Genomic DNA, 27,486 nt, shown 5'->3' with positions numbered 1-27,486 from the left:
GTGGCAACATCTGTTGACTTTCAGAAGGCCTACGATTCAGTAGATAGAGAGTCACTCTTCCAGGCACTTGCTGAACTGGGGCTAGGTAAGAAAACCTTGAATCTAGTTAAAGCAACTCTTACCAACACTACAGCCAGAGCTTTGAGATCAAAACAGGTGTTAGACAAGGGGATGGCCTATCTCCAATCCTCTTTAACTGCCTACTCAAAAAAGTCATTCGTGAGTGGACGAAAATGCTAAAGGATGACTCCGGACTGAGAACAGGCTACAAGAAAGACAAGTTAACAGTCAACTGTTTAGCCTTCGCAGACGACCTTACACTCCTGGCATCCAGTGTAGAGGAAGCTATCCATCAACTATCCTCTCTTGACCACATAGCAGCTAAAGTAGGGCTGAAGATCGCTATCAACAAAACACAGTTTATCACCAACATCAAATATGCACCCAAATCAATCCCACTGGGGGGACAAAACAGTACTAAGGACTAACTCCCTCAAATACCTAGGAGAATGGATAACCCCAAACATGAATGAAGATCAGGCCATGAACACTAGATGCATCAAATTGGAAAGCGCCTACCACCTATGTAAGAGTAGGTACAAATCCAAATCTCTCTCCCTTAATCCCAAAATCAGGCATTACACTACTGTAGTGAGACCGTCAGTACTATATGCCTCAGAATGCCTAAACATGGTAAGAAAAGGGCAACTTAGAAAACTGGAGCTGAAGGAAAGGAAAATTCTGAGGAAAATCATGGGCCCTATTAAAGAAGAAGGCAAGTACAGAATCAGGCACAACAATGAACTGTACCAACAATTGGAGAGCATTACAACATCTATGAGGAGGAGGAGATTGAACTTCTATGGTCGTGTCATGAGAATGGACAATCAGAGGCTCACCTCCAGAATCTTCCACACCATCTCTAGAGGGTAAGCAACTAATGCCAAGTGGGCAAGACTCATCAGAAAAGACCTTCAAGAATTGGACATTGCCCCCAGTGAAATTTATGACAGGAATAGGTACAGAACGTTGATCAGAACATCAAACACTCTCCAGTCACTAACAGAAGAAACTGTACGTCCGGAAGGAGGTGTGAAATGGACTCAGGAGCGAAAAGACATTCACAATGCAAGAATGAAGGAGTACTGGTCTAAGAAGAAAGCTGCTAGAGATAAGAACCACGTGGTTCATAGCAGACCCAAACGGAACTAAAATAATAATAATAATAATAATAATAATAATAATAATAATAATAATTAAGAAACTTAAATTGCCTGTCTTTATGTTCAACACCAATTAACATGCTTAAAAGTAAGACACACTCATCCTCTCACTCTTTCTCTCTGCTAACAGATTACCAGAATAACTTTATTGTCTGAAATATCAAAGAACAAATTCATCACTTGTGAAGTATTGTACTTGTATACTGACCCATAAGGCTGGAAGTGAAAGCAGCAATAGCCTCACCCACTTTATGGGCTGGAGCCAGAACCAAATCTGCCATGATATTGGACAATACTCGAGCTGGTGACACTTTTGCCATTGGATCAATCGTGAGAGCGGAGTAATACTTTTGACATTCATCACTCTTGAACTGGTAAACTGATGTCAGTGAATCCAGAAACCAGTGGACCCATGACCTATCACCAGGTCGACAAGCAGGAGGAATATCCGAGTGCTTTTTTAAAATAATCAGCTGCTCAACCTCAGCCTCCTGAAACATGTTTTCCCTCATTAATATTACAAATGGAACATAAACTAAAAGAAAACAGACATTACATTAAATTTATGAATATAGAAGCTCATACAAGTATGCTACATAAGCAGGACTTCATTTTGTATGGAAATTGAGGTTTCAACCATTCCAATGAATAAAACATTTCTCTCCATTCGATACATATCGCATTTCTCTGAATCCAAGATGACCCCCACTTTTCCCTTCAAAAAAATTAAATCCGGCTTAAAAAGTGCTTTGTAAAATCATGTGAATACTTTTCTTGTACAGTACGCATTTTCAGATTATCTTTGTCTGCAAACCAAAACTAAACATTGGCATTAGATATGCCGTACTTTTTTTGCGGTTGCACAATCTTTATTTTCAAAGGGTTTAATAACCATTAACTTAAGACTGGCATCACAACATCAAACAGAACCCACTGAAACTTTGCCACCAATACATGTTCCACAAGTCTACAATAAAGCGATCCATCAGGAAAATATTTCTGCTGTGTATAAAAGTATTACTTTTACTCTCAGCATCAGGTACAACCGACTGCCGCTGAACGCACACCTCGCTTGCGGGCTTCAGCGGCTAGTGATGTATAATAAAGACGCGGACGTTGAAGGTCAACGAAGGAGTTTATTACACCATGGTATGGCCATTCCGCCCTTGCGTTTTTCGCACACATACCACGCAATTTCATCTTAAACTTCTTTAAAATGTCCTCATTGTGGGCCACTGAATGCATACGCCTTTTTTAAGCTATCTTTGTCTTCAAGCCTACGCCAAATGTTGGCTTTCGTTAGGCCTATGCCGTATTTTCTTGCGGCTGCACAATTATCTTCATTTCCGAGTGTTTAATAACCATTAACTTAAAACTAGCATCATAATATCAACAAGAACCCATTGAAAATTTAATGGCAATACCTGTTCCACTTATCTTTTCAATACAACGATCCATCATGAAAATATTCCTTTCATCTATAAAACTTCATTTTACTAGCGTCAAGTACTGCCACTGAGTAGCCGTAGCCTTTCTCAGAATCCAAAGGCTCTCGTGTTTTGATGGCATTCTTCAGATTTGAGTAACGTTTTTGTAGAGGCTAACAGAATGTCATTCTCTCTTCACTATTACCCGAGATCCAGTGACGTTATACAGAGGCACAGTGAACCAGTTGCCATGGCTAGCGATGTATAATAAAGATGTGGACGATAATTGTCAATGAGTTTTGCACGCAGGGAATGAAAAGAAGCATCATGGTTACTGTGGTAGCTGCCCAGTGGTGTTCATTACTGTCAGGCCGCGAATGCAAGACGGCTCTTGATTTTTCACATATTCTGAGAAAAGTCTTGGAATCGGAGAAATATGTTAATTTGAAGTTAACAGCTTGTAACCGTACTCACCAGGGATGTGTCATAATCACACATTTAAAGAATTCACTAGATTACACTTCAAAACATTCATATAAAACTGTTATAACTCAATAACTATAAATGCTACTTAAAATTGTGTGCTTAATATATATATATAAACTAGCGCTTTGCCCGCGGCTTCGCTCGCGTCATAGTTGAGGTATGTCCCATTATATTATTTTATTTCCCATTTTCTTTTGAAGGCCAACGAACCAACCTTATGCGTTAATCGACTTTCGTAAGAAATGTAAGACGTGAACGTAAATGATGTGTTTTCCCGCCCCGGCTTCGGCCAGAATTGAAAAGTTTCACGTGCATTCAGAGTTCGCTGTTAAATGAAATTCTCCTGGAGAACAACCTGTAATAACAGTAGCTTCTATTACTTTTTTTTAACCCCATCACACGTAATCTAGTGCCATTGCACAATTTAGGTGGTTTGAGGTTATGTAACGACATTACAGGTGCTCCTACTTTCAAACAAAGTTTGTGAGATGGGAATCCTGGAGGATTAACAGTATTTAGGAATTCTACTGGATAACTGAGAGCATCGTCCGTTTGTACTCTATACTCTATATCTTTTGCATCAAAACATGTAGGCAATGCTTCATTTATTTCATTAGCTGTCTCATTAAAGTAAATCTGCAAAAATCCAGGATCTTGATGAGCATTTGGCAATAGACTGCTTATGGAATGCTAAATTTGACCGTGTACTTTGAAAGTTGGCATAAAGCCAGCTTGGATGACTTGCTTAGCACCAAAAGATGTCATTTGAAAACAGCTGCTATATTTTCTAATTCAATCAAAGAAATGATCATGATCTGGATGGGCACCCATTAGTAACTGTTCAATGGTTCAGGTGGAGATTAGAGTGGTGGCAGCTGAACCTTGCCAGAATCGCAACACACGCTTGGTGTTTAATCTTTCCACTTGACAGCTTTGCAGAATTGCCATTTATGGATCTTTGTACCAGTGGTTATCAAGCTGTTATCTTCCTAATTAATTTCACGATCGTAAGAAATCCCGGAACGAAACTTAATTTTACATGGACGCAATCGTCTTTCTTTTCGGACCCCAGGATGATGTTGCTCATATCGCGTTTGAACTGTCCTGTGATATTAAAAATTAAATAACTGGAAAGGAGGTTCAACCTATTCAATACTCAAAGGAAAGAAACGTAGCAATCACATTTCTATTTAAATGGGACCGGTTTCGACCTTAGTCTAGGTCATCATCAGCCATAAAAACATATAAAATGTTTATGAATGTTGGAGGTCAGTTCCACACTCTGTTAGGCACAAAGACACGACACCACATTCTGTCCTGCATAAAGTCACAACACTACTAATCAACATACGAAGATCAAAAAGGCTTGAATTCGCAGACGAACAGATCTGTAGTAGAAAGCCGCCAGCTCCCGGTGACCAGCGCGGCACACTCAAGGTCACGCGCTGCGGCCAAACACCAAAGTAGAGTGGAGAACGTTTCAAAGGTCCAGAACCTGTCACGGCTGCGGGAAGCCAATTACGTATATAAAAATATACGACGCCAATTAGTACAACTGAATGAGCACCCGTACTCCAGATAAGTTCTTGGTAAACAGTTGACTTGAAAAAACAATTGTAGAGAGAAGAAAAAAAATGTAGTAAAAAGCGCAATATTGGAAAACAAATGAAAACTTATATGCACAGTGCGCTATTTTTTAAGAAGAAAAAAATTTTTTAGGTTATGATTGAAGTAGTCGAAGTTGGCGCAAGACAAAAATTTGAAAGAGGAGAATAAATTAAACGAGGAAGAGTGATAGTGAAATAAGAGAAAGAATAAAAGAAATTGAAGTTAGATGGTAATGAGGAAAGATAAGATACGGAAATGAAGGAGGGGTAGTTTAAGGTGGGTTAGGAGGGTGGGTTATTGGGGGTAGAAAATGTGGGTGGGAACTATGTAAGACATGGAAAATAGAATTGGGGTTTTGGAATTTGGAATTTTTGAGAAGAAGAATTAGGAAGTCAAAAAGGATATTGGGTTTTTCAGAAATGTCGTTTAAATTGAAATTAGGGTTGAAGTACTGGTCAAGGTGGATAAAGCAATTTTCAGTAATGTTTAAGAGGGGGCCTTTGTTAATGATTTTAAGTATGTTTATGTCATTGTCAATATTGGTGAAACTATGTTTGGAGTCTTGTATGTGCTGACCTATGGCGGAGAATCTGTTGTATTTAATGGCGTTAACATGTTCAGAGTACCTGATATTGAAGTTGCGGCCAGTTTGTCCGACGTAGGAGGAACTGCAGTTGTTGCATTTAAATCTGTATACACCAGATTTAGAAAAAGCATTAGACTTATTTAGAGATTTAGAGTTGTGTAAGATATCAAGACTTCTATTGTTAGTTCTAAAAGAAATTTTCATATTATGTTTTTTAAAGATATTAGTTATTTTATAAGCATCCTGAGTAAAAGTGAAGGTGGAAAAAGCAGTTGGTTTTATTGTGTCTTTAGATAAAGTGGTTTTTGGACGGTGTTTGAATTTGTTGACGATGCGGTTAATGAAGGAGTTGTTAAAGCCATTAAATTTAGCAATGTTGCGGATGGTGTTTAATTCATTATTTAAATCTTTTTTGGACATAGGGGTGTCCTGTGATATTCGCGATTATTTTGCTGGTGTGTAGCTGCCGCTGCTCTATGAAACTCAGGATTATTTTTCTGGTATGTCGGTGCCACTGCTCTATAAACCTTGGGGTTATTCTTCTGGTACGTGTCTGCTGCTGCTCTATGGACTTCGGGATTTTTCTTTTGGTATTTACTTGCAGCAATGGTATGAGTGTAAGGATTATTCTGTAAAAATGTGGCTGCTGCTTTTCTAAATTGTATTTTTCTCGTAGCATTTGAGTATCGAGCACGACGTTTTTCAAAAACTTTCGTAACAACGAATGAAGCACTTGTTTCTTCGCACAGATATTCATATACAGTACTTCAAAATGTCCGTTAGAGAGATTACCAGTAAATCGCAATCTTTTTTACAATATTGGCTTTATCACTAAATGTCCAGTATAACTTTTGATCGCGATAAACTTCAAAGCGGAATGGAAATATTTTGCCTGCTGCCGTCAACTCACATGTTCCACCATAAGTTGAATCTTCTGACACGAAAAGTCGGCACTCTTCTGAGGAGGACTAGTTATTACCAAGATGATTTTCGGACAAAATGGAGACAGCTTACGAAACAACAGCTTCACGAACTTCTTTTTGCCATAACTGAGTAGAATATAAAATGTAAGAAAGAGATCTAAAGAGACAGGCACCGTCACCTACAATAGAAACAATGTTATGTGGCAACACTTCACCATTAATGTTTAGATAAGTTACTGCGATTATGTTGTGTGCATGAAAAAGACGTTATCGCGCTGCAGTCTGTTATTTAGCTGTCTCCTTGAAATATCACACACCAGTACGTTGAATCTTCTGATATGAAATGTTGGTACTCTTCTGAGGAGGAACAGTTATTAGCAAGGACTGCCAAGGTTCAAACCCTTATTGCTCAAGAGTTCTATCACACTCACTTCATTACTGGTTGACAATATTATGCAAGTTGCCTCCGGTCTCTCCTTCGTCAATATGAGTGACATATCTTCGAACCACAGACAGCTTTGCTGATGACGCATGCGCGTTCCAAACTTGTACTGCTTTCGCCTAGCCCTAGCATGTTTTACCAGTTGTACGGATGAAACAATTCATTTAAACTGTAAGCGGCTGCATAACTCACTAACAAAATATAAAACTGTAATAAATCTCCTTGATAAAACAATATTCCTGTGTTAAAAAAAAGCCGCCAACAGGCAGTTTCGAACCTGCATACCTGCAGTCTGTAGTCTGTTGACTTAAAAGTTGTGCTATCAGCACAGCATAAAACAACTCCTCATGAATTCACTCACAAACATTCGTACATGTAGGCCTACATACTGTTATTTAATTTTCTTTTCTTTAAGGATTTGGTTTATTACCGTCTTAAAATACACCAAAGCGGAGTGAATTGTCGCGTACACTTATATGTTGGAAAGTGCCGCGGCCATTTTTAATTGGCAAAAGCCAAAGAATTATGCGCGCAAGGGAAGTATTTCATCTGGAAAATCTTGAAAATAAATATATTTCCGTTGACTTTTCAAGAAATGCAAGATTTTTGCTGTACTATTGAGACAATTTGGAAGACTGAATGAATATATATGTACAATATTGTTCATAAAACGGAGATATTGAACGCAAATATAAAACCACATATCACCCTTTTATACCGCTTTAAAATGAGAATTTTTAAAATTTTTAAAAAAATAGTATTTATGATACATGAAAATAAATATCTGAATGAATATAAGTACAATATTTTTCACAGAAACTGAAAAATTCAACAAAAAATAAAACCATATTTCACCCCTTTTAAATAGGAATCTTTAAATACCCTTTCTTAGTGCGCATCTAAGCTATGGTAGGAACATGTCCTCAAATTTTCATGATATCATCTCCAGTAGGTTTTGCTGTGCGTTGATTATCAGTCAGTCAGTCAGGACATCTTGCTTCATATATATAGATTAACATACACAAAATGATGTTTACATTTTTGAAAAGCCTAGTAATTACCTGATAAATTATTATATTATATTTTTGCAGTTACATGGGGTTTGCACTATAACTAAAATACTACAGATAATTTATTTACAAGATTCTTTTGATGAAATGATTCGACATCTTATGTTACAATGTACTGTACAACAATCTCTAAGATGTTCCTTCAGAAAATAAATCTTTAGAATGCTGTTGACAAAATGGTTCGTCACCATCGAGGACTTGTTTAAGTGTACTTGCTTGTGGTGATGAGGACAAAGACTTAACCAGGCGTGTCATGACGGTCTTTAAGATGAAATATTCTCTTAGTGCATCAACTGGCAGCTAAGCATGTATTTGTTCAAGTAATATTATATTTCAATAACATGCAGAGTGACACTAGCTGAACCTCTCTCCAATTCAGAATTGGAAGGTGACATCGAAGACAATCCACAGGGTCTGAACACATAGGATGCAGGAATCTGTATTGGAAACTGCTTTCGAGTAATACATGCTTCAAAATCATTACACAACAAGCAAATGGTTATTCAAAGGTATAAGAAGTAATACTATATGTAAGCGAAAAGTAATTTTGTGTACAGTATGCAGTTGCATAGTCTTCTATATATATAAATCAAATAACTTGTCCTGACTGACTGACTGACTGACTGATTGATTCATCATCGCCGAGCCAAAACTACTGGACATAAAGAAATGAAATTTTCCCCCACTTCTTCCTAACTATTCAGTACCCTATTTATTTAGCTAAATAACCTGCTAGAAAGAGTTATAAATTTTAGCACAGTAAACATTGCCTTTTATGAAGGTGTTTAATGTTCTCATTTCAAGAGTTAACAGAGCTTAAATGACAAAAATCTGCAGGATTTTTAACCCACAATACTAACATAGAAAATTACAAGAAGTTTAACACACTTCTTTTCACACATAATAAACAACTGTTCACTGATCAGTAAATAGTAAGTGGTTCAGGTTTTCACCTTGAATAAACGGTAGAACTCCATGACATAACTGGCCATAAAAATCAGCATGAAAAAGATCAAGCATGTTCCAGTAAATGGATGACCACTGAGAAGCAGCCACAACACAAACATGGTAATGCAGAAGGCTCCACTCCAAAGCCACACCTGAAAAGAATCACACATTAGGATCAGTAATTTTATACAGGCCAATACCAAATATAATCACAAACTACTTGTATTAACATACCTCAATACCGAAAGTAATATTACATTAACTTCATATTCTTTAACATATTTTATTATCTGAAAACTTTCACGAGTCAATATATTTCTTTACTTATACTTTCATGATTCCAATTATGAAATCTTTCGGGATTTTTTCTTGTGAAATTATATAAGCTGCTAGAAAAACTGATGTTTTGCACAGACTGTTCTTTACTTTTTCAGAAGAAATTGATAAAAAGAAAAAAGACAGATCTGCAAAATTCCCTGAATGTAAGAAAAGTTAATGGATGTAGGCCTACTCTACTGATGTAATGAACAGCAAAAACGACGCAAGATTATTTGATAGATTCTTTCATCATTACTACAAAATTTATTTTAGATTTTGAACATAAAATAATTATTATCCACTAACAGTGTTGTTTATCAGCAAAATGGCTTGTCTGTGGGGTCACCGGCCTCTGGTATCTTAGCAGAAATGGACTTTCTGGAGCACAATGCTATTGGAAAGAATGATAAGTTTAATAATATTAAGTTCTGGGCCAGATATGTAGATGATACTTTTGTTATCGATAAACGTTCTGTCGATGCACCGAATACTCTTTCAAACCTCAACAGTATAGACCCTTATATCAAATTTACACTAGACTCCGAAGCTAATGGTTTTATTAACTTTTTAGCTTTAACGATCACCAGGATCTCTTCTTCATTCTCATATAAAATATAGCCTACAGTAAACTCACCCATACAGCTTCAACAATAAAACAAGATTCTATGCATCCCCATTCTCACAAATGTGCTACTTACAATGGATTAGTGGATCGCGCGTTCAAAGTTCCAATGTCGAAAGCAGACCTAAATAAAGAACTCAATACCACACATGCAATAGCTAGGTTTAATGCTTATAATAAAATCTTCATAGAACGCATTATCAACAAATTCAGACATCGTTCAAAATCTAATTTAATAAAGGATAATTCCAGACCTAAGTCATTTTCAAACTTTACATTTAATCAAAACATCTACAGTGTCACCAACTTATTCAAGAAACATAATGTTAATATCTCTTTCAGTACTAGCAATAGAAATATGGTTATTCTCCACAATTCCAACCTAGTCAACAAATCCAACCCTTTCACTAAGTCAGGTGTTTATAGGTTCCAGTGCAATGACTGTAACAGTTCATATAAAGGACAAACTGGCAGGAACTTAAAGATTAGAAATGCAGAACATCTTAATACAATCAAATACAATAGGTTTTCTGCAGTTGGTCAGCACATTCAGGATTATAAACACAAATTCAACAGAATAGATCAGGACTTAACAATAGATCAATATTTCAACACGAATCTGAACCTGAACAACATTTACGAAAAGCCCAGAATTTTATTTGATGTTCTTATTTCAATTCTCAACAGTACTAAACTTCCCAAAAATAGTTTGTTCTTTCAGATTATATGTAACACGTTATCGCGTCATCCTTCCTCACCACGCCTGCCTGACTGCGTCCCTTCCATTACCCCTCTTCTCCTCCCTCCTGACCCACCCCTCTCCCTCCCTTAGTCATGTTCTACGCTTCCAGTAAGCTCTAGCACATAGTTCCTTGCCACTCTCTGTACATGCAATAGGCCGCTCAAAGTAAGTCCCTTACTTATGTTTTTGATTTCTTACCCTTTTTCCATCATTTCATTTTAACTCTTCATTTTCTTTTTTCATACTTTAGGCCCCACATTAGATCGAGAACTTTCTGGCTATATAACTACTCTTCTGTCAGTGCCTGTGCAAGATCCACTTGCTTAAGTACCTCGTATCTTACGGTTTCATTTTATGAACTGATATTACAAGCCACTATCAAATATACATATTATTTTATCTTATCATCAATGTTTTTAGATGTCAATGTTCAATTTTTGCCCAGTGTTTAGAAATGCCACGCTCAAGACTTTTTAACCATTACAAAGTGATCAAGATTTTAAAATATTTGTTGATATTTTCACTTTCATTTTATAATTTGATCAACAAGTTCATAACTTGTAAATATTGTAAGAATGACTTTTAAGCACCATCACTTTTTATTTCATCCAATTTATGTTATTTATTATTAAGGGTCCATAATTTCATTGTAACTCTTAATTTTCTTTTTTCATACACCAGATTTCACCATCTCCCTATCTCATTATCATAACCCCACAAACAGACGCATAGGTCGCCAATGGGCGTCAAATAATAAAACATGCACCAGGCAAGCTGAACATGTCCTCGGACACACCCAACCTAAAAGTCATATGCTAAATAAATGAATAATTAGAACAACATAACTCATCTCAGTGTCTCGACACACTAACTTCAATAGTTAAATACAATAATGTACAAGCGATCGACATGTGGCCAATTAAAACAATAAGATGAAACAAAGCTATTTTACCTGCCCAAGAAAAGGTTTTGGAACTGATTACTGGTTCTTTGTTGCAAAGAAAAAAGTGCTTCAAAGTTGGATGCTTGACACCACACCATAGAACACAAAACTAAAAGGTCAATATACATGAAAATGTTCATATTTACAATAAATTTTCACCACACACTGGAGAAGAAAGAGCATCTATTGCTCAGAACATCATTTGTGTAAAAAAATACTTTCCATTTGTGTTAAGAAAACAAACCTCCTTACGAGATAATTTAAAACTAAGCATGCAGATGTAAAGGATAATCCCATAGCATTCTTTCAAATAAGTCAATCAAGAGTTGCCCACAAATCTAAGTTTTGAAATAGCTAAAATACGCAAATCTCATACAACTGGAGAATGTTAATGCCACAAGTTTAAGACATTAAGACATGATTAATTCTCTTTTGGGAAAAAAAACAGTAAAACAACATGAATGATTACCTCTATCTAATGATACAGTATCATGATGGATAACAGTCATTTGTTGTTCCTCCTGTCTTGTTCAGCTAGGGACAGTTTTTAGTAGCTTCCACAGTTCTCTTAGCATCTTGCTTCAGCGAATGATCATGGTCATGGTCTGCATCAGGGCATGTCCACAACTAAGTCTTACACGTCAACCATTTCTTCTTAAATAAATACTGCACTTCTTCATCCCACCACCATGTTTCTTTATCAATACAGCCTAAATTAAAGTATAAAATTTCCACCTATTCAATGCTACACATTATAATAATTGATTATTTAATTACCATTTTATTTTAAAAGTGTACATGTTTCAGCTCAATTGAGCCATAATCAGCACAGGAAAGACATAAAAATGAGTAAGTTATTGTATAAATTACCTGATAACGACATGAGTTTTGGTATACATAAAATATATGTCTATTAGGTCTCTTGCAAGGTAACTAAATATAAAACATGTATTATAAACAGTACAGGTTTTTAAAAAATTGGTGAAAAGGCATTAAATCTTGTAAAAATTGTTAGCTCCATCCACTGAAATTGGTTTCAAAAATATGATCCTGATGTTTTATTGATGATATACAGTATGTAGTCAATACAGGATTGAAAAGATATCAGGAAGTTATTCTTCATTGTGGGAGGAGATATCTGGGACGGTTCATCATAATTTTTGTGTAAATAGGCCTAGGAATGAGAAATACAGTTAACTATAATAGTTCCCATGAGAGTTGAAGTCTGACAGGTGAGCGGCGAAAGCAGTAACTACGAAGTACGCTGCGTTGTCCTAGTTACCTCCATTTGTGGCCTACCACCCTTTCAGACAGGCTGAGTGCTTAATAAAACATGTAGGCCTAATGCAATTCATTTACCCTCGACCGGTTCCTAAGCTCGTGTTAATAATTCCATAATTTAAGACAGAACACGTCATTATCGATATATATAAAAGATTTCATAATCACTAACAAAATCATCACTTCCTGACAATAACCTCAACTAATGCACATGTTAAATACAGAATAGAACAACACTACCCACATTGATTATTTTGTTATTTAACGCCGATTGTGAATGGTATCTGTACAATTCAGGAATAAACTATGGTATAATAAGCACAACAGGAAGCCGACACTTCATCAAGAAAAGAAATCAGAATATGAATGACAATAATGGAATTAAAGAGACATTTAGACTTTCCCCCGTAATTGCTCAGAATACAGTAATAAAATGTACAGACATGTACTGTACACAAAGCACTGAATTGAAATATTTGTGAAAAGAAAAATGTACTCACTGCTCTGCCGACAGCAATCAGTCATCTAGAAGGGGCTCTATCTCATCCATATCCTCTCCTGTACTATCCTGCTCGCTGTCACTGTCACTTTCAGTTTCACCGGAGCTTGAAGAATTGCCTAAGTGAATAATTAAATCGTCCACTCTACTGTCAATACATCATTCCCGTTTCTGCACCTTTTCTATATCCCCCCCTACATGTCCTACGGCATCCTCCTAGTTTTCCCGGGTTACATGACCAATGCCCTCAACTACAAGTGTTGCGACCTCTGCCATGGTGAATGTTTTGTTGTTGCTGGCAATATAATTTTTTACTTGAACCCATATGAGTTCTATGGGATTGAAGTGGCAGTAGTAAGGTGGTAGCCTAACGACTTCGTGGCCATGCTTCCTAGCAAGTTCATCGACATAATACAGAGGAATCCTGGGCTTAACGTTATCAATGACACTCAAAAGAAGTCCCTTCGTCATAATGCGGTCTACTTCAATGCCATGCCTAACGAGCCATCATTTCATCCTTTCTACACGATATTGTAGGTGACTTGTCTATCTGAACAGAGTGATATGGGGCATTGTCCGTTATAATGACACTGTTGGACTTTATGTTTGGCAGTAACTGTTGTTCGAACAAGTTTAAGAATTTCATATTAAATCCATATTAAACCGAGAATATAATGGGAACAAAATAGTGGGGTACACCTATTCAATACAACACAATGTTATAAGATGAATTATAACATTTTATTAATAACGAGACCGGTTTCGATGCGTGTCTGCACCATCTTCAGCCATAAACTTGATAACAGACAATAACAATTTAAGGATACAAAAACAATGCATAATAAATATGTGCACTAATCTTATGGATTGGTGGAAATTGACATGATTAAAAAACATGAGCCGGGAACAATAGCTTATAACACTACCTTAAAAGTTCTCTTTTTCTGAAAATATAGCACTTTTTCTTTTTAAATGAGTAATGTATTATACAAAGTGAAAATCCTCTTGATAAAAGTTCACCAAGTTTTGAAATGTAGGATTAAAATGTTAGGAACTTCAGTCAAAAAACCATTGTCAAAGCACTGATTGAAATACTGGTCATTAAAATCGTATGTGGTGTTCTTTCATAAAATAACTTAACCTAATTTAAAATGACATAAGTTTTAATTCTGGAAAGAATGTGAAAATTCTTCAAGCTCCGTTTTTCATAGTAAAATGCACGTCTTGTCTAACTAAAAATAACCCTTAACGAAAACTATGGTTGGAGTTGGTCTGCGTGGATTTTTAAATACTGTATTATATTTTATGTGAAAATGAGGCAGACACCGTATTTGCCCCAGGGTACAAGAAGATGTTCTCAGTTCGAAGTGGGACCTGAAGCAGACAGAGAAAAGGGGAAATTTAGAAAAACTTTTGAAAACGAATGAGGTCCTGTCCTAAAAAGTCTGAGTAAATATGAGACTCGCCTCTGGCGGCATGCGTGAAGTGTATGGGAGTTAGAGAAGACACTAAGAGTCGTATGACACCAAGACCAGTACATACTTGTGTTGGGAGGGGAAGGGGAAGAAGTTTTTTTTTTTCTTGCTAGGGGCTTTACGTCGCACCGACACAGATAGGTCTTATGGCGACGATAGGGGAAGAAGTTAATCAGGGGCGGTGATGGGAGGGAGTAGTAGGATAGGTAGGGATAGGAAAAGAAGATGGGAGGAGTTTGAGTTAGAGACGTGGTTGGGAGGGGGAGAAAGAAATAGGTGAATTAGGTAAGGTGATGTGGTGAGAGAGCACGACGTAAAAACGTATTGTGTATGCTTTGAAAACTTATTTGCTATTGGACATTTTTGTAAGTCTGAAAAATGCGATCAGAAAGTAGAACAATATTTTTGGTTTCTCAGAGATGTCATTGAGATTTAAACCTGAATTGAAGTATTGATCTCGGTGAATGTAACAACTCTCAGTAATGTCCAGCAAAGGACCTTTATTGAGAACCTGTAATACTGTGAGATCTTGTTCAATGTTAGTAAAATTATGTTGAAAAATCCTTCATATGCTGACCTATTGCCGAGAACGTATTGTATCTGATGGTGTTGATGTGTTCGGCGAATCTGATCCTGAAATTTTTTCCTGTTTGTCCTAGATACGAAGTGCTGGAGTCATGACAGCATAATCTGTACACTCCGGAACTACGAAAAACATTATTTTGTTTATTAAGGTGGAGTTATGCAGAATGTCAATGTTTCTATTATTAGTTCTATAAGAAATCTTGGTGTTATGTTTTTTAAAGACGTTAATGATAGTGTGAATTTTATTGGTAAAAGTGAAGCTTGAAATAACATTAGCTTTGGGTTTACTTCTCAGAAGGGTGGTATTAGGGCGGTGCCTAAACTTGTTAATGATTCTCTCAATAAAGGCATCCTTGAATCCATTGCTTTTAGCTATCGAACGGATTAAATTGAGTTCTTTATTTAAATTCGTTTTTGACATAGGTATTCTAAAAGCTCTGTCAACCAGACTATTATAAGTAGCAGTTTTATGAGTCTGAGGGTGGGAAGAATCATTCCTGATGGTGATAGCCATTTGGGTTAGTTTTCTGTAGATGTTATATGAAAAAGAGGTAAGTGATCGGGTGATTATTAAGTAGAAAATATTTAACTGATTATTATTCTTGGACTCTAAGGTGAATTTTATATCTTGGTCCAAACTGTTGAGATTGCCAGGGGTAGACTGTGCATTTGTGGACCGTTTATCGAGAATTATGAATGTATCATACACAATACTGGCCCAGAAATTAATATTATTGAACATTAAATTGTAAACTATAGCAGTGTTTTCTAAGGAATCTAAATAAATCTCTGCCATAATCCCCGAGGCCGGTGACCCCATTGCTAGACCGTTCTGCTTATAAATGATATTATCGAATGTAAAGTAATTATTGTTGATCAACCAGCTGAGAATGTTCATAAAATTTAGAACTTCTAGCTTGCTGAGTTGACTTTCTTTTTGCTAGTTGCTTTATGTCGCACCGACACAGATAGGTCTTATGGCGACGATGGGATAGGAAAGGCCTAGGAGTTGGAAGCGGCCGTGGCCTTAATTAAGGTACAGCCCCAGCATTTGCCTGGTGTGAAAACGGGAAACCACGGAAAACCATCTTCAAGGCTGCCGACAGTGGGATTCAAACCCACTACCTTCCGGATGCAAGCTCACAGCCGCGTGCCTCTGACCGCACAACCAACTCGCCGGGTGAGTTGATTATTAGCGAAAAGATTCTTCTTAATAATAAGGAAAAAGAGAATTGGTGTTTATACTGGGATACATATTGACTATATCGAAGGAATGCATAGTGTGAAAGCATTGAAGAGTAAAATTATCCAATCTATTGATTAATTCCGTCATGTTCTTGGTGGATTTATTTGAAAAAAATTTGTAATGTTGAACAAGAAACGTCTAAATGAACTGAGCTAATTTGTAAAGAGGACTAGGTCTATAATTTATAATAGGTCAAATGGGGACACCGGCCTTGTGGATTTTGGGGAGTGATCTAGCTGTCGGCAAACCCGGATTCATCATTATTAACTTTTGTTTTTCTTGTTCAGTAAAAAGAAAGGAAGAATATTTTAAAATTTGTTTTGACTGTCTTTGAATGGATTGTGTAGCGTCCTTCTTTATGACTGAAAATGAGTCACTGGGGAAAAAAATCTTTAGTTTTCTGGATGTAATCGGTTCTATCCATAACTACTGTCGTGTTGCCCTTGTCGGCTTTTGTGATAAGATTATTAACAGATGCTTTCTTTTTGAGGTTCTGAATCTTCTTCCTTTCTTTAAGTGGTTCTATATTATTACTATTGTTGGTGACTACTGTGCATTTTTTGGTAAGAAAGGTTTTATTACGTTGTTTTTTCATATCAAATCTTTCTTCTTGTAGGTCATGTGACATTCTACTGATGGCCATTTCTGACTCAATGACAAGTTTTGCAGCTGTGTTGGCAGGATTTAAACATGGCCAATTGTGCTTTGGACCTTTAGAGAGAATAGCTTTTTCATCCTCATCCAAGACTGTATTGGAGAGGTTGATTAAGGGAGGATGGAAATGAGCTAAGAGATCAGTTGTAGGTTCTTGATTATTAACATGTTTGATTGGAGAGCTTCTAGATGTAGCTTTATCTAAAAGCAACTTGAGTTTCTTTTCTAGTGTGGAATGCTTAATGGCTAGTATATTAGATAACTTAGTATAGGTTTGCTCTTGGAATTTCATTGAGCTTCTGCAGGTAAAGCAGTAGCTTTGAGATGAACCTCATATAAACCGTGATTGAGGAAAGATTTTTTCAATATAAAAATTTAAGTTTGTTTCTTAACCCTCAACTGGTATCATACGTCTGTGAGACGGCCGAAAATTTTCCCAAGGCCATCCCCTCTCCTATCCTCAGCCTACTGCTTTCTTCCCTTGTGTACCTCTCAGCTGGAATGTTGTTTCCCTGCAGGGAAGGTGATGTACCGCTCGCTTTGTTTCACCTTGAATAAGTGAGTATTAAACTTATCGCGCCGTCTGACAGACGTATGATACCAGTTCCGTGACTATTGTTCGGGAATGACGTTATTCAGTATTGAGTGTTTATTGAGATAATGGCTAGGCTTGATTTTATGAAGACACTTGCCAAGTCACTGGTATATCCTCAAATGCATCGGAAGCTTACTGAGGTGGAGAAAATTCCACGTGAACTGACATTCTGGATGAGGAGGATTCAGCAGATTGATGACGAACAAGAGGAACCTGAATTCTTCGAGGTTCATAAAATGTGCTACTTTTGCGATCCTCAACTGAAACGAAGAACGAAGTACCAAGTGCCAGAAGTGCGGAAAACCGATCTGCTTGGAGTGCGCCAAAAAAAAAAGAAAAAAATAATAAAGTAACATATCCTGTGATAAGGAAAATTGTGCTTTCTAACAAACAGTGACTTTGAACCTTAAAATTTAAATTTATGTTTTGAGTTTTCCAGTAATTTTATGTTTTATTTGTTTGGATGGTCTTTGTATAATACTGATATATCAGCGAAATAATCGTAATAATCATATTTTCTAGATTTTTAAGAAAAGCAGAAGCGTCCACAGTTTTGGAGCATCATTCTAATATTTTTTTTTTCTTTCTGGGTTTGTAATTTTTTTCTTCTACTGTTTGCACTGACATATTTGCAAACATATATTTAAAGGAATTAAGTTGAATAAATAACAAAAAATTAAGAACAAATGTTTTAATTTAAAAGTAAATATCTGGAGTCTGACAGACGTATGATACCAGTTACGTTACAAACGTAGATGATACCAGTTGAGGGTTAACCAAAGCTTATTAGTCTTAAGATAAATATTACATCGATGAGAAGGGATGAAATTTCGATTTAATGCACTTTTTAAAAAATTTGGGGTAAGATTTAGTTTTATACATTGTTTAATAATGTCCTTGCCTAATTTTCCAGTTTTTATCTTTAAACCCAAATATTGATGGGCTGTAACATTTGCCTGTTTGGCTGCTTCATTCAAGTTTAAGAACTTCATATTAAATCCGTACTGAACATAATATAATCAGAACAAAATAGTGGGGTACACCTATTAAATACAACACAATGTTATAAGATGAATTATGACATTTTATTAATAATGAGACCGGTTTTGATGCGTGTCTGCACCACCTTCAGCCATAAACTTGAAAACAGACAATAACAACTTCAGGTTACAAAAATAATGCGTAATAAATATGTACACTAATCTTATGGATAATTGGTGGAAATTGACATGATTAAAAAACATGAGCCGGGAACAATAGCTTATAATACTAGCTTAAAAGTTCTCTTTTTCTGAAAATATAGCACTTTTTTTTTTTTTTAATGAGTAATGTCTTATACGAAGTGAAAATCCTCTTGATGAAAGTTCACTGAGTCTTGAAATGTAGGATTAAAATGTTAGGAGCTTCAGTCAAAAAACCATTTACAAAGCACTGGTTGAAATACTGGTCATTAAAATCGTATGTGCTGTTCTTTCTTAACATAACTTACCCTATTTTAAAATGACGTAATAAGTTTTAAATCTGGAAAGAACGTGGAAATTCTTCAAGTTCCATTTTTCATAGTAAAATGCAGGTCTTCTCTAATTAAAATTAACCCTTAACAAAGCTATGGTTGGAGGTGGTCTGCTGTGGATTTTTAATTATTATATGTAAAAATGAGGTGGACACCATATTTGCCCCAGGGTGCTAAAATAGAGAAAAGGAAAAAAATTTAGAAAAACTTTTGAAAAAGAATGAGGTCCTGTCCTAAAAACTCTGAGTAAATATGAGACTCCTGGTGGTGTGCGTGACGTGTACCATTGGGAGTTAGAGGAGACACTGAGAGTCGTTTGGCACCGAGACCAGTACGTACTTGTGTTGGGAGGGGAAGAAGTTAATCAGGGGAGATGAGAGGAGGGAGTAGTAGGATAGGTAGGGACGGGGAAAGAAGGAGATGGGAGGAGTATGAGACGGGGTTGGGAGGGGGGGAAGAAATACGGGAATTAGGTAGGGTAATGTGGTGAGAGAGCACAACGTGAAAAAGTATTATGTAGACTTTGAAAAACTTACTTGCTATTGGAAATTTTTCTAAGTTACATTCACCTAGATATACTTCAATTCACGTTTAAATCTCAATATCTCTGAGAAACCAGAAATATCGTTCGACTTTCTGATCACATTTTTCAGACTTAGAATTCACGCGTCTTGGTAGGTGTGCTATTTAACCCTTTCAGACCATGTACCCACAATTGTGCAGGTTCGTATTTTATTTATGTCTGAGCTTATTTGAGGTTTTCTTGGTGCTAGACCGGACAGCAGTGCTTGTGCAGGACACGTAGCATGTACTTCAGCCGTTTTTATTTAGTACTTGAAACCAGGGGGCAGGAAGAAGAGTTTAAAAACACAGTTCATTAGCAAGATGGTGGGAAGCAGTAATGCCTAAAGTAGGTATTTATTTATTGCATTCATATTAATCTAGAAGCATAACTGAATATCAGAATATAATCAACGAAGTGTGTAAATTGTGTAGTAAACATAAATTATGAACTTACAACATCGTACGTTATACCATGAGGTTTTGAATGTTCATATATGCACATATGTGCAGGCTAGGTTTCCTTGCAGGCAATGCATGCAGGAGTGCTGGGTGCTGTCACAAAAAGGACTGTGAAAGCAAAACTCGTACTCTACATGAGAAATGTAATGTATAAGATTTTAATTGTTTAAAATCGTTCCACACTGTAAAATAGAACATTTGATCATGTACATGTGCATATTCACATGTACTGAGTTGAATTTTTTATTTTTGCAAGTAGTGAATGAAGTCCTGACATGCACAATTGTGTGGGTTCTGTTTTTCAGCCAATAGTTCTTATTTTGTAAAATAAACTGTAAAAACATGTATTTGAGGGCATTTTAGTAGGTTTTTGAAGTTTTGATACCTCCAAATTTCTTTCAGGTCTAAGTTGCTGCTGCCAAAAGGGCAGTAAAAGCAAAACTCTTCCTCAATGTAGAAAATGTAATGTTTACTTGTGTTTGAATGAAGATTTAATTGTTTTAAATTATTCCCCACTGTAAAATAGAACATTTGATCATGTACATATGTATATTCACATGCATTGAGGTAATGTTTCTTTTTTGTAAGTAGTGAAGTAAGTCCTGACATGCACAATTGTGCGGGAGCTTTTTTTTCAGATGTTAATTTTTATTTTGTAGAATAAACTAAAAATGTATGTATTTAAGAGCATTCTAGTCAGTTTTTGACGTACAAACTAAAATTCACACCGCCATTTTTCTTTCAAGTTTGAAAGGGTTAACAACTGATGAGCCCAACTTAGCACACTGGGGCAAAATGCTGGCAACCAGCAATGAGTTAGCTGTAAAATTTATAATGTCCAATAACGGACCATTTATGCTGGTATTATAAATTTACTCATTTGAGACAAATATTTAAGGTTCCCTATGGGAATCAACATCTATATCATCTGATGGCCAGGCAGGCATCAATTTTTGGTAATGAGACAAAGTCTCTCATAGTGCATTGGCACTGCCAGTGGCTTTAAGTAGCCTACGCAGTGGCCTCCACGGTATGTACTGCACCCTGGTGGGGGTGTGATAGGCGTCATTCAATTATAATTAATTATGGAGGAATATACATTTCATTTTCAGAAGAAAGAATATGTTACTTTACATATAGTAAGTGCAGGCCAGGCCGAGATGGTATTGTGCAACCTGCCACAGACTGTTGTCTCCACTAAGATTAAGGAATACAATGGACAGCAGAATTAGAATTCTCAGAAATTGTGATGAGGGGGAAGAGACAGGCAAGAGTTATTTCCGAGTCAGTGGAAGGTTTCAGGCCCGCAGGCAAAATTATAGTGCGACACACTGGATGGAGCCGTGTGCAAAATTCCTAGAAAAGATGTCAAGGGAGCTCCAAGTTACTAGCAGGAGCTGAGCGCAAGGTTGGCACTTGAAGAAAAATATATGAAACTTCACTGTCTCATGCTAGCTTGGCCCAATCGTAAAATTCATAGACCAGTAGTAGGTACGACAAGTTCGTATTGTAAGAAGCACTATCAACCTTGAATCCATGGATTAAATTTATAGAAGGAAGTGATTAATAAATTCGGAATAAGGTGGAATTTAGAAGCCTAACCATATAATAAAAGTTATTAAAAGTTATTAATTGAGGGAGATTAATTGGCGAAATTCTGAGAATTCATGGATGCTATCCATTGATTGGCTGCAGGCAGGAGACGCTACAATATGGCGCGAAATCCCAGGCCAGGATACAAGAGCTAAATTCGCAATTATATCAATTACCAGCGAACAATATTAGTTGATAATTGGCATGGAGCCTTTGAGAACATAATTACATCATTGGATCCCATAGTTAAGCCACTGGCAGAGCCGCAAATAGTCGTATGAGGATATCGGAGCTGCGCATCGCAAGATGACCTTTCGTGAACTCAGAGGAGAGGAGAGACGAATATAAATATAGGATCGTGGAGACGGACTTAGTTACTTCTGATAAGGTGTTCGAGCTGTTACCACGCCAGGGGTGCGTAACTTACTTCTGATAATGTGTTCAAGCTGTTACCCTGCCAGGGGTGCATAACTTACTTGTGGAGTCGTGTTCGAAGTGTTAGAATGTTACGTAGCACAGTGATTCATGATGTTAAGTAGTTCATATTACAGTCTTGAACAGTATACTAGCAGGAAGAGTTCCAATATTTACAGAACTCATTAAATTAAAACCTACGGATAGGAGTGTGAAATTCTTCAAAAAGAAATTAGGAAGTACGTGGCGTGAGAACGATCACGGGTGTTTGACATATTTCACCCAGTAAACAGTCAATCATCAACTGATACCTGGTCAGCTGCGTGAACACGCGACAGGAATTCGAGTGCACGCCCGGGCCGTTGTAAAAGGGGATCACGAGGTATCCCATGTTCCTACTGTCCGGGAAAGGAACGAAGGATGTATATTTACATTAAGTGGACTAGATAAAGGGCCAGACATGTAAATTTTTCAGTTCAATATTAATGTGTGTAAATTTGTTAAAATGTTAAAATTTTAAAACTTGAAAATTAATATGTGTAAATCTGAAAAGTGCATTGGATTACCTCTTCAAGCTGACATGAAAACCAGTAGGATGCAGGGCTAGACTGGACGGGGCCTGTGCTCCTCGTCCAGTTTAGCAAACAAGGCTGAGATGAGTACCCATTAATATACATTTGTAGATTGCTATCGTTAGCAGGAGGAAATCATATTCTTTCATTATGGTAACTTAATTGTGAAATGAACCATTTCCAGATCGTATATATTCAAAGATAGATAGACAGAGGGACAAATTAATATGTGCATAATTAGATCAAGCACTCATCATAATTTTGATTATTTAATAGAGTAGAGTAGGGTTAATTTGTTTATTCAAGTGCTTGAAGTGTTTGAAATTATATGGAGCACGTTTTATGTAAAGATAAGATTAATATTCATTTTATAAGTGCTCAAATGTGTTTTCCATTATCGGAAACTTTATAGATATTAAGGCATGTTGTAAGAGTATCCAGAGGTAGAGAGTTGCCGAGTGATTTTTGTTCTTGCGGGACGGAATGAAGTCCATTGAAATGTCTGTAAATATCAATGATTATTCGTGCAGCGAAGTTCGCCAGTGGACAGAAACATAATAATCAGTAGAAGTATCGGAGTGATAAATGAACATGGGTAATGTGTAAATGCGTGTTTATTGCAATGCTTTGTGAATAATGGCACGGGCCTAAGTTAATTCTATGATTGCAAGTTAAAGTAATTTCAATGTGGAGATAACATGTGGCGTGAATATTTTGATTTGGGCAGTAAATTTGATTTAACCTTAATTGTTGATTTAACATTTTTGGACTCCACAATAATCATACATATTTGTTTAGAAGTGATAGAGGCATGTGTATAGGATGGTCATGATATGTTGAAAGCCCAGATTGGTTTGAGCCCATTTTTTAGATCGGAAGTCGTGCGGGACGAAAATCCGGCATGAGGTGAGAATTGAGCCGTACTGTTTTTGATGATAAAATAGATAAATTTCGATGCCTACATCGATATAATACGAAGATTCGGTGTCATGAGTGGCAGAGTCCACGCACCGAAGATTAATGAATGAATTAAATGTTTGAAGAGTTCCAGTGAAAAAATGGACTTCAAAACAAAAATGGAAGGAATAATTTAGCACTTGCATAGATTGGATGTAGTTGCCCTACTGCGAGGTGTTATGGGATTTGAGATTTGTCTTAGGATATGGTCTCCATGAATTAACGACAGTACGAAAATAAGGTTGCGGGTTCAAATACCGTTATGTCCCGAGCGAGATGAAATCGGATCTGGGTGGTTCATATTTGGGAGTTAACATATGTGACTAAGTTCTAAAGAAGGGAAGTAAAAATATAAATTTTCAAAATAATAATATTCCAAGTAAATCATGTCTTAATTGATTAAGTGCCAAACTAGACCAGAATTGTAAAAGGGGTTGTGCGTTAAACATAATAATAGTCGACTGCCACGTATTGATTGAAATTTAAATTTTCGAAATAATAATAATAATAATAATAATAATAATAATAATAATAATTGAAGAATCAGAAGAAGAATTTAATTTTTATATATCTGAACATAATATTGATGGTGGGAGTTGAAATGAAAATATTGAAATTTTTAAACTACTTTAATAATAATAATAATAATAATAATAATAATAATAATAATAATAATAATAACAACAACATTTGAAGAATCAGAAGAAGAAGAAGAACCTACTTTTTTAAATTTCAGATGAGAATAATAAGAGTGAAAAGTTGAAATATTAGAGCGAGGATGATTACGGGTTACGATAATCATGATCTCCACTATTAATAATAATGATAATATTTTTTTACCTTTTTATTTTTTATTATTATTTCGGAAGATGATGATGAATGATACTAGGGAAGTCAGCTGACAAAATAACGTAATAATGTCAAGTTGTTGTAAATAATAAGTTAAGTTAATATTTGTAATATGAAGGCAAATCCCTACATCCGGACCATTAGGTTAACGATTAGCATATCCTGGTTAGGAACCCAGGGAGAGTTTGTAGTTTCCTGGGTTGGTCTCATCTCAATAAAAGTGAAGGCGATGACAGGGGCCAACAGGTAAATGGGTCCATGACCAGAAATGGTCATTGTGTTAACGAGGATAAATCTGATACCTTCAGATATCAACGGTTCCACCACCCAAATGGATGGGTGGGTCAAAAGTGTCAAATATTGTGTAAAAATTTCAGGAATAATTTGCCAATCCTGGCAAATTAAGGATCAACAGATTTTGGTTGTGTGTAAAAAAATATTTTGTTTACTTAAATAAAATGCTCCTTTAGCATTTGCAAGGAAACAGTTCCAGATTCTTGTTCTTGTAGAATGGTAAACCCTTGGTGACCGTTTAAATATCCGTCCCCATTCCTAGGATGGAGCCTTCATATTTTTCCTTGTGATCTGATTTAATATTTTTTTAATGTGTTTTTATGATGGGCTTTAAAGCTAATGATTATAGAGTGTCCCGTTCAACCCTGTAGTACTGATTGGATGGCGCCCATACATTTAGTTTGAGATCTTGTATCTCTATATTAAATTTTATTGTTTATTAGTTGCGATAGATTCAAACCGTAACACTCCCTGAGATAAATGCTGGTTGGGACTCAGGCTTTGAGCGGGTACAGTACTAGCCATGTGTCTTGGTGTGTGTGCTTTTTACCAAATGATGAGCCCAACTTAGCACATTGGTCAAGGGTTATGAACTTCATGTTGTTGGTCCGTATTGAACTGAGATAACATATAAATTATAAACAGGAGAGTTTTCCACCTATTCAATACATAGTTGTATTTACAATGTTATTTACATTACATGGGACTAGTTTCAACCCTACTCGGGGTCATCATCAGCCATATTAAAATACACACAATATTTGGCAAAATCCTAAAACATGTTTCAAAGCAGTAAGAAGCTTATGAATATATAATTTACAATATGATGTGTGGTTGAAATTAGGTAAGGTGCTATGGCGCTCAAGATGTTGCAAATGAAATTGAAATATTACGAGTGACATAGGTGAGCAATCTATAATACAAGTACACTAAACATGCTAAAAAGTCTGGATATGAAAGTGCAAATGAGATGTTCTTTGTTGTGTGGGTCAATTTCAGTATGATTTTAGACACATGGTTTATCAGATGGAGTTCAGTAGGTCCTGGTAATACATAATGGTTGCAGACCAAGTGCTAAGGTACTAAGGATGAACACAATATAACATGACACACATAATAAAAATATAATAAAAATACACAAGCATGTACAATGTTTGAGTAACAAATGTGTAGATGGTACTCTCTAGAAGAGTCTGTGGAGAGTTGATTATACACTCTGGTCTTCAAAATGGAAATGGCTTCCAGATTTCCATAGGGCATCAATGCCCTGCACTGTGCCCTGTTCTAAATAAGGCTAAAAATTCATTCACACTCTGCATTACTATGTGATGTGGTAAAAGACAGTATGAATCTAGCGATCCTATCATATTTATGTTGTCCACCAGCTCCACGTTTATTCAACAACTGTGCCCATTTTGAATCATATGTAGCTTGGTTACGTACAACACTAATTAAGTCTTCTATCTAAAGAGCTGCAAATTGGCTTTGGAGTTCCTTCACAGCGTCATCTCTTGTTTCATTTTCTCTTTTGCACAATATAACAGAAAACTTCTCCGAAAAGAAATTAACAGAAGAAAACTGTGATTCTTCACTGGCATCAAGTTTAGCAACCTGTGCATGTTTTAGCACATCATTCTTGAAAGAAAACTTGTTAACCATGTAGCCACAGGCTGCACAGAAATAGTTTCTGACTGACGAGAAAAACAGATATTTGTCTTCATCTTGTAGCATCTTAATCAAGTTTCAGGGTTTGAATGCCAATAAATAATTCATCATCCTTCTGATTCTGGATTGGGTAATACTGGACATCAAACAATGCAGACCGTTTAACTACACATGCCTTGACATACTTAGTGAGCAATAGATCCATCATTAATTCAAACGGTACATGGGTATATGGGAAAGTACTCTAAAAGACTGTATAGTTCTTATCAAATGATGGGTTAGTCACATGTAAAAAATATAAAATGCCTCATTTAGGTCAGAGGAAAGAAACAGCTTTTCTTCACAAGATGTAGTGGGATTCACGTTTCTCAGAACAGAAGAGTCATGTCTGGAAGAACATGCCATTCTTTTGGCAGAAGATGAGGAGGAGAAGGAATCTCAAGATCTACTGTGTCCTCTTTTGTGAACAATAAAAAAAAAAAAGATGAACTGGCAGAAATATTTATAGCAGACACCTCATCCTTAAAAAATGAAAGAAATGGATCACACTGATCCCACTAGGGACTAATCCGATACCTGGCTAGGGATAACCATCTTGTGCACACAAGCTTCAACAACTTTTATTTTCCTTTCACGCATACTTTGGAATTTCTAAAGATGTTCTTTTCTTATGGCACTCTTCTCCAAGTAACAGAAAATATCAACAAGAATCTCATCAATTCTAACTGGTAAAGTTGCAGCACCTTCTTCAGCAACTAAGTTAATTAGATGGCAGCTGCAACCAATGTCACAAATATCCTGATGACCTTCTTTCAAAACTGCTAGCATTATTTTTATGTCTGAAATTACCAGGGGCACTTTCTGAACAGTATGCCAGACAGTTCTTAATTGGCACTTCATTTAATTCAAACTGCGACAGTACCAATTTTCCTA

The 27,486-nt window shown here is 36.3% G+C and overlaps 1 protein-coding gene across 1 annotated transcript in view; it reads right to left on the bottom strand.

Moving 5' to 3' along the window:
- Nucleotides 1-27,486, bottom strand: part of LOC136877155 (uncharacterized) — a 120,918-nt gene that overhangs the window by 58,602 nt on the left and 34,830 nt on the right. Inside the window, exons 3-4 of the mRNA XM_067150968.2 lie at nt 8,719-8,865; nt 1,432-1,714 (exon numbers count right to left, since the gene is read on the bottom strand). Coding sequence (XP_067007069.2) covers nt 1,432-1,714; nt 8,719-8,865 — 430 coding nt within the window. The remainder of the gene's footprint in view (nt 1-1,431; nt 1,715-8,718; nt 8,866-27,486) is intronic.

Source organism: Anabrus simplex, chromosome 1, assembly GCF_040414725.1.
Source record: "Anabrus simplex isolate iqAnaSimp1 chromosome 1, ASM4041472v1, whole genome shotgun sequence".
In the NCBI taxonomy this organism is placed as follows: Eukaryota; Metazoa; Arthropoda; class Insecta; order Orthoptera; family Tettigoniidae; genus Anabrus; species Anabrus simplex.
Note: the sequence above shows the minus strand (reverse complement) of the source record. Positions and strands in the feature narration are given on the sequence as shown.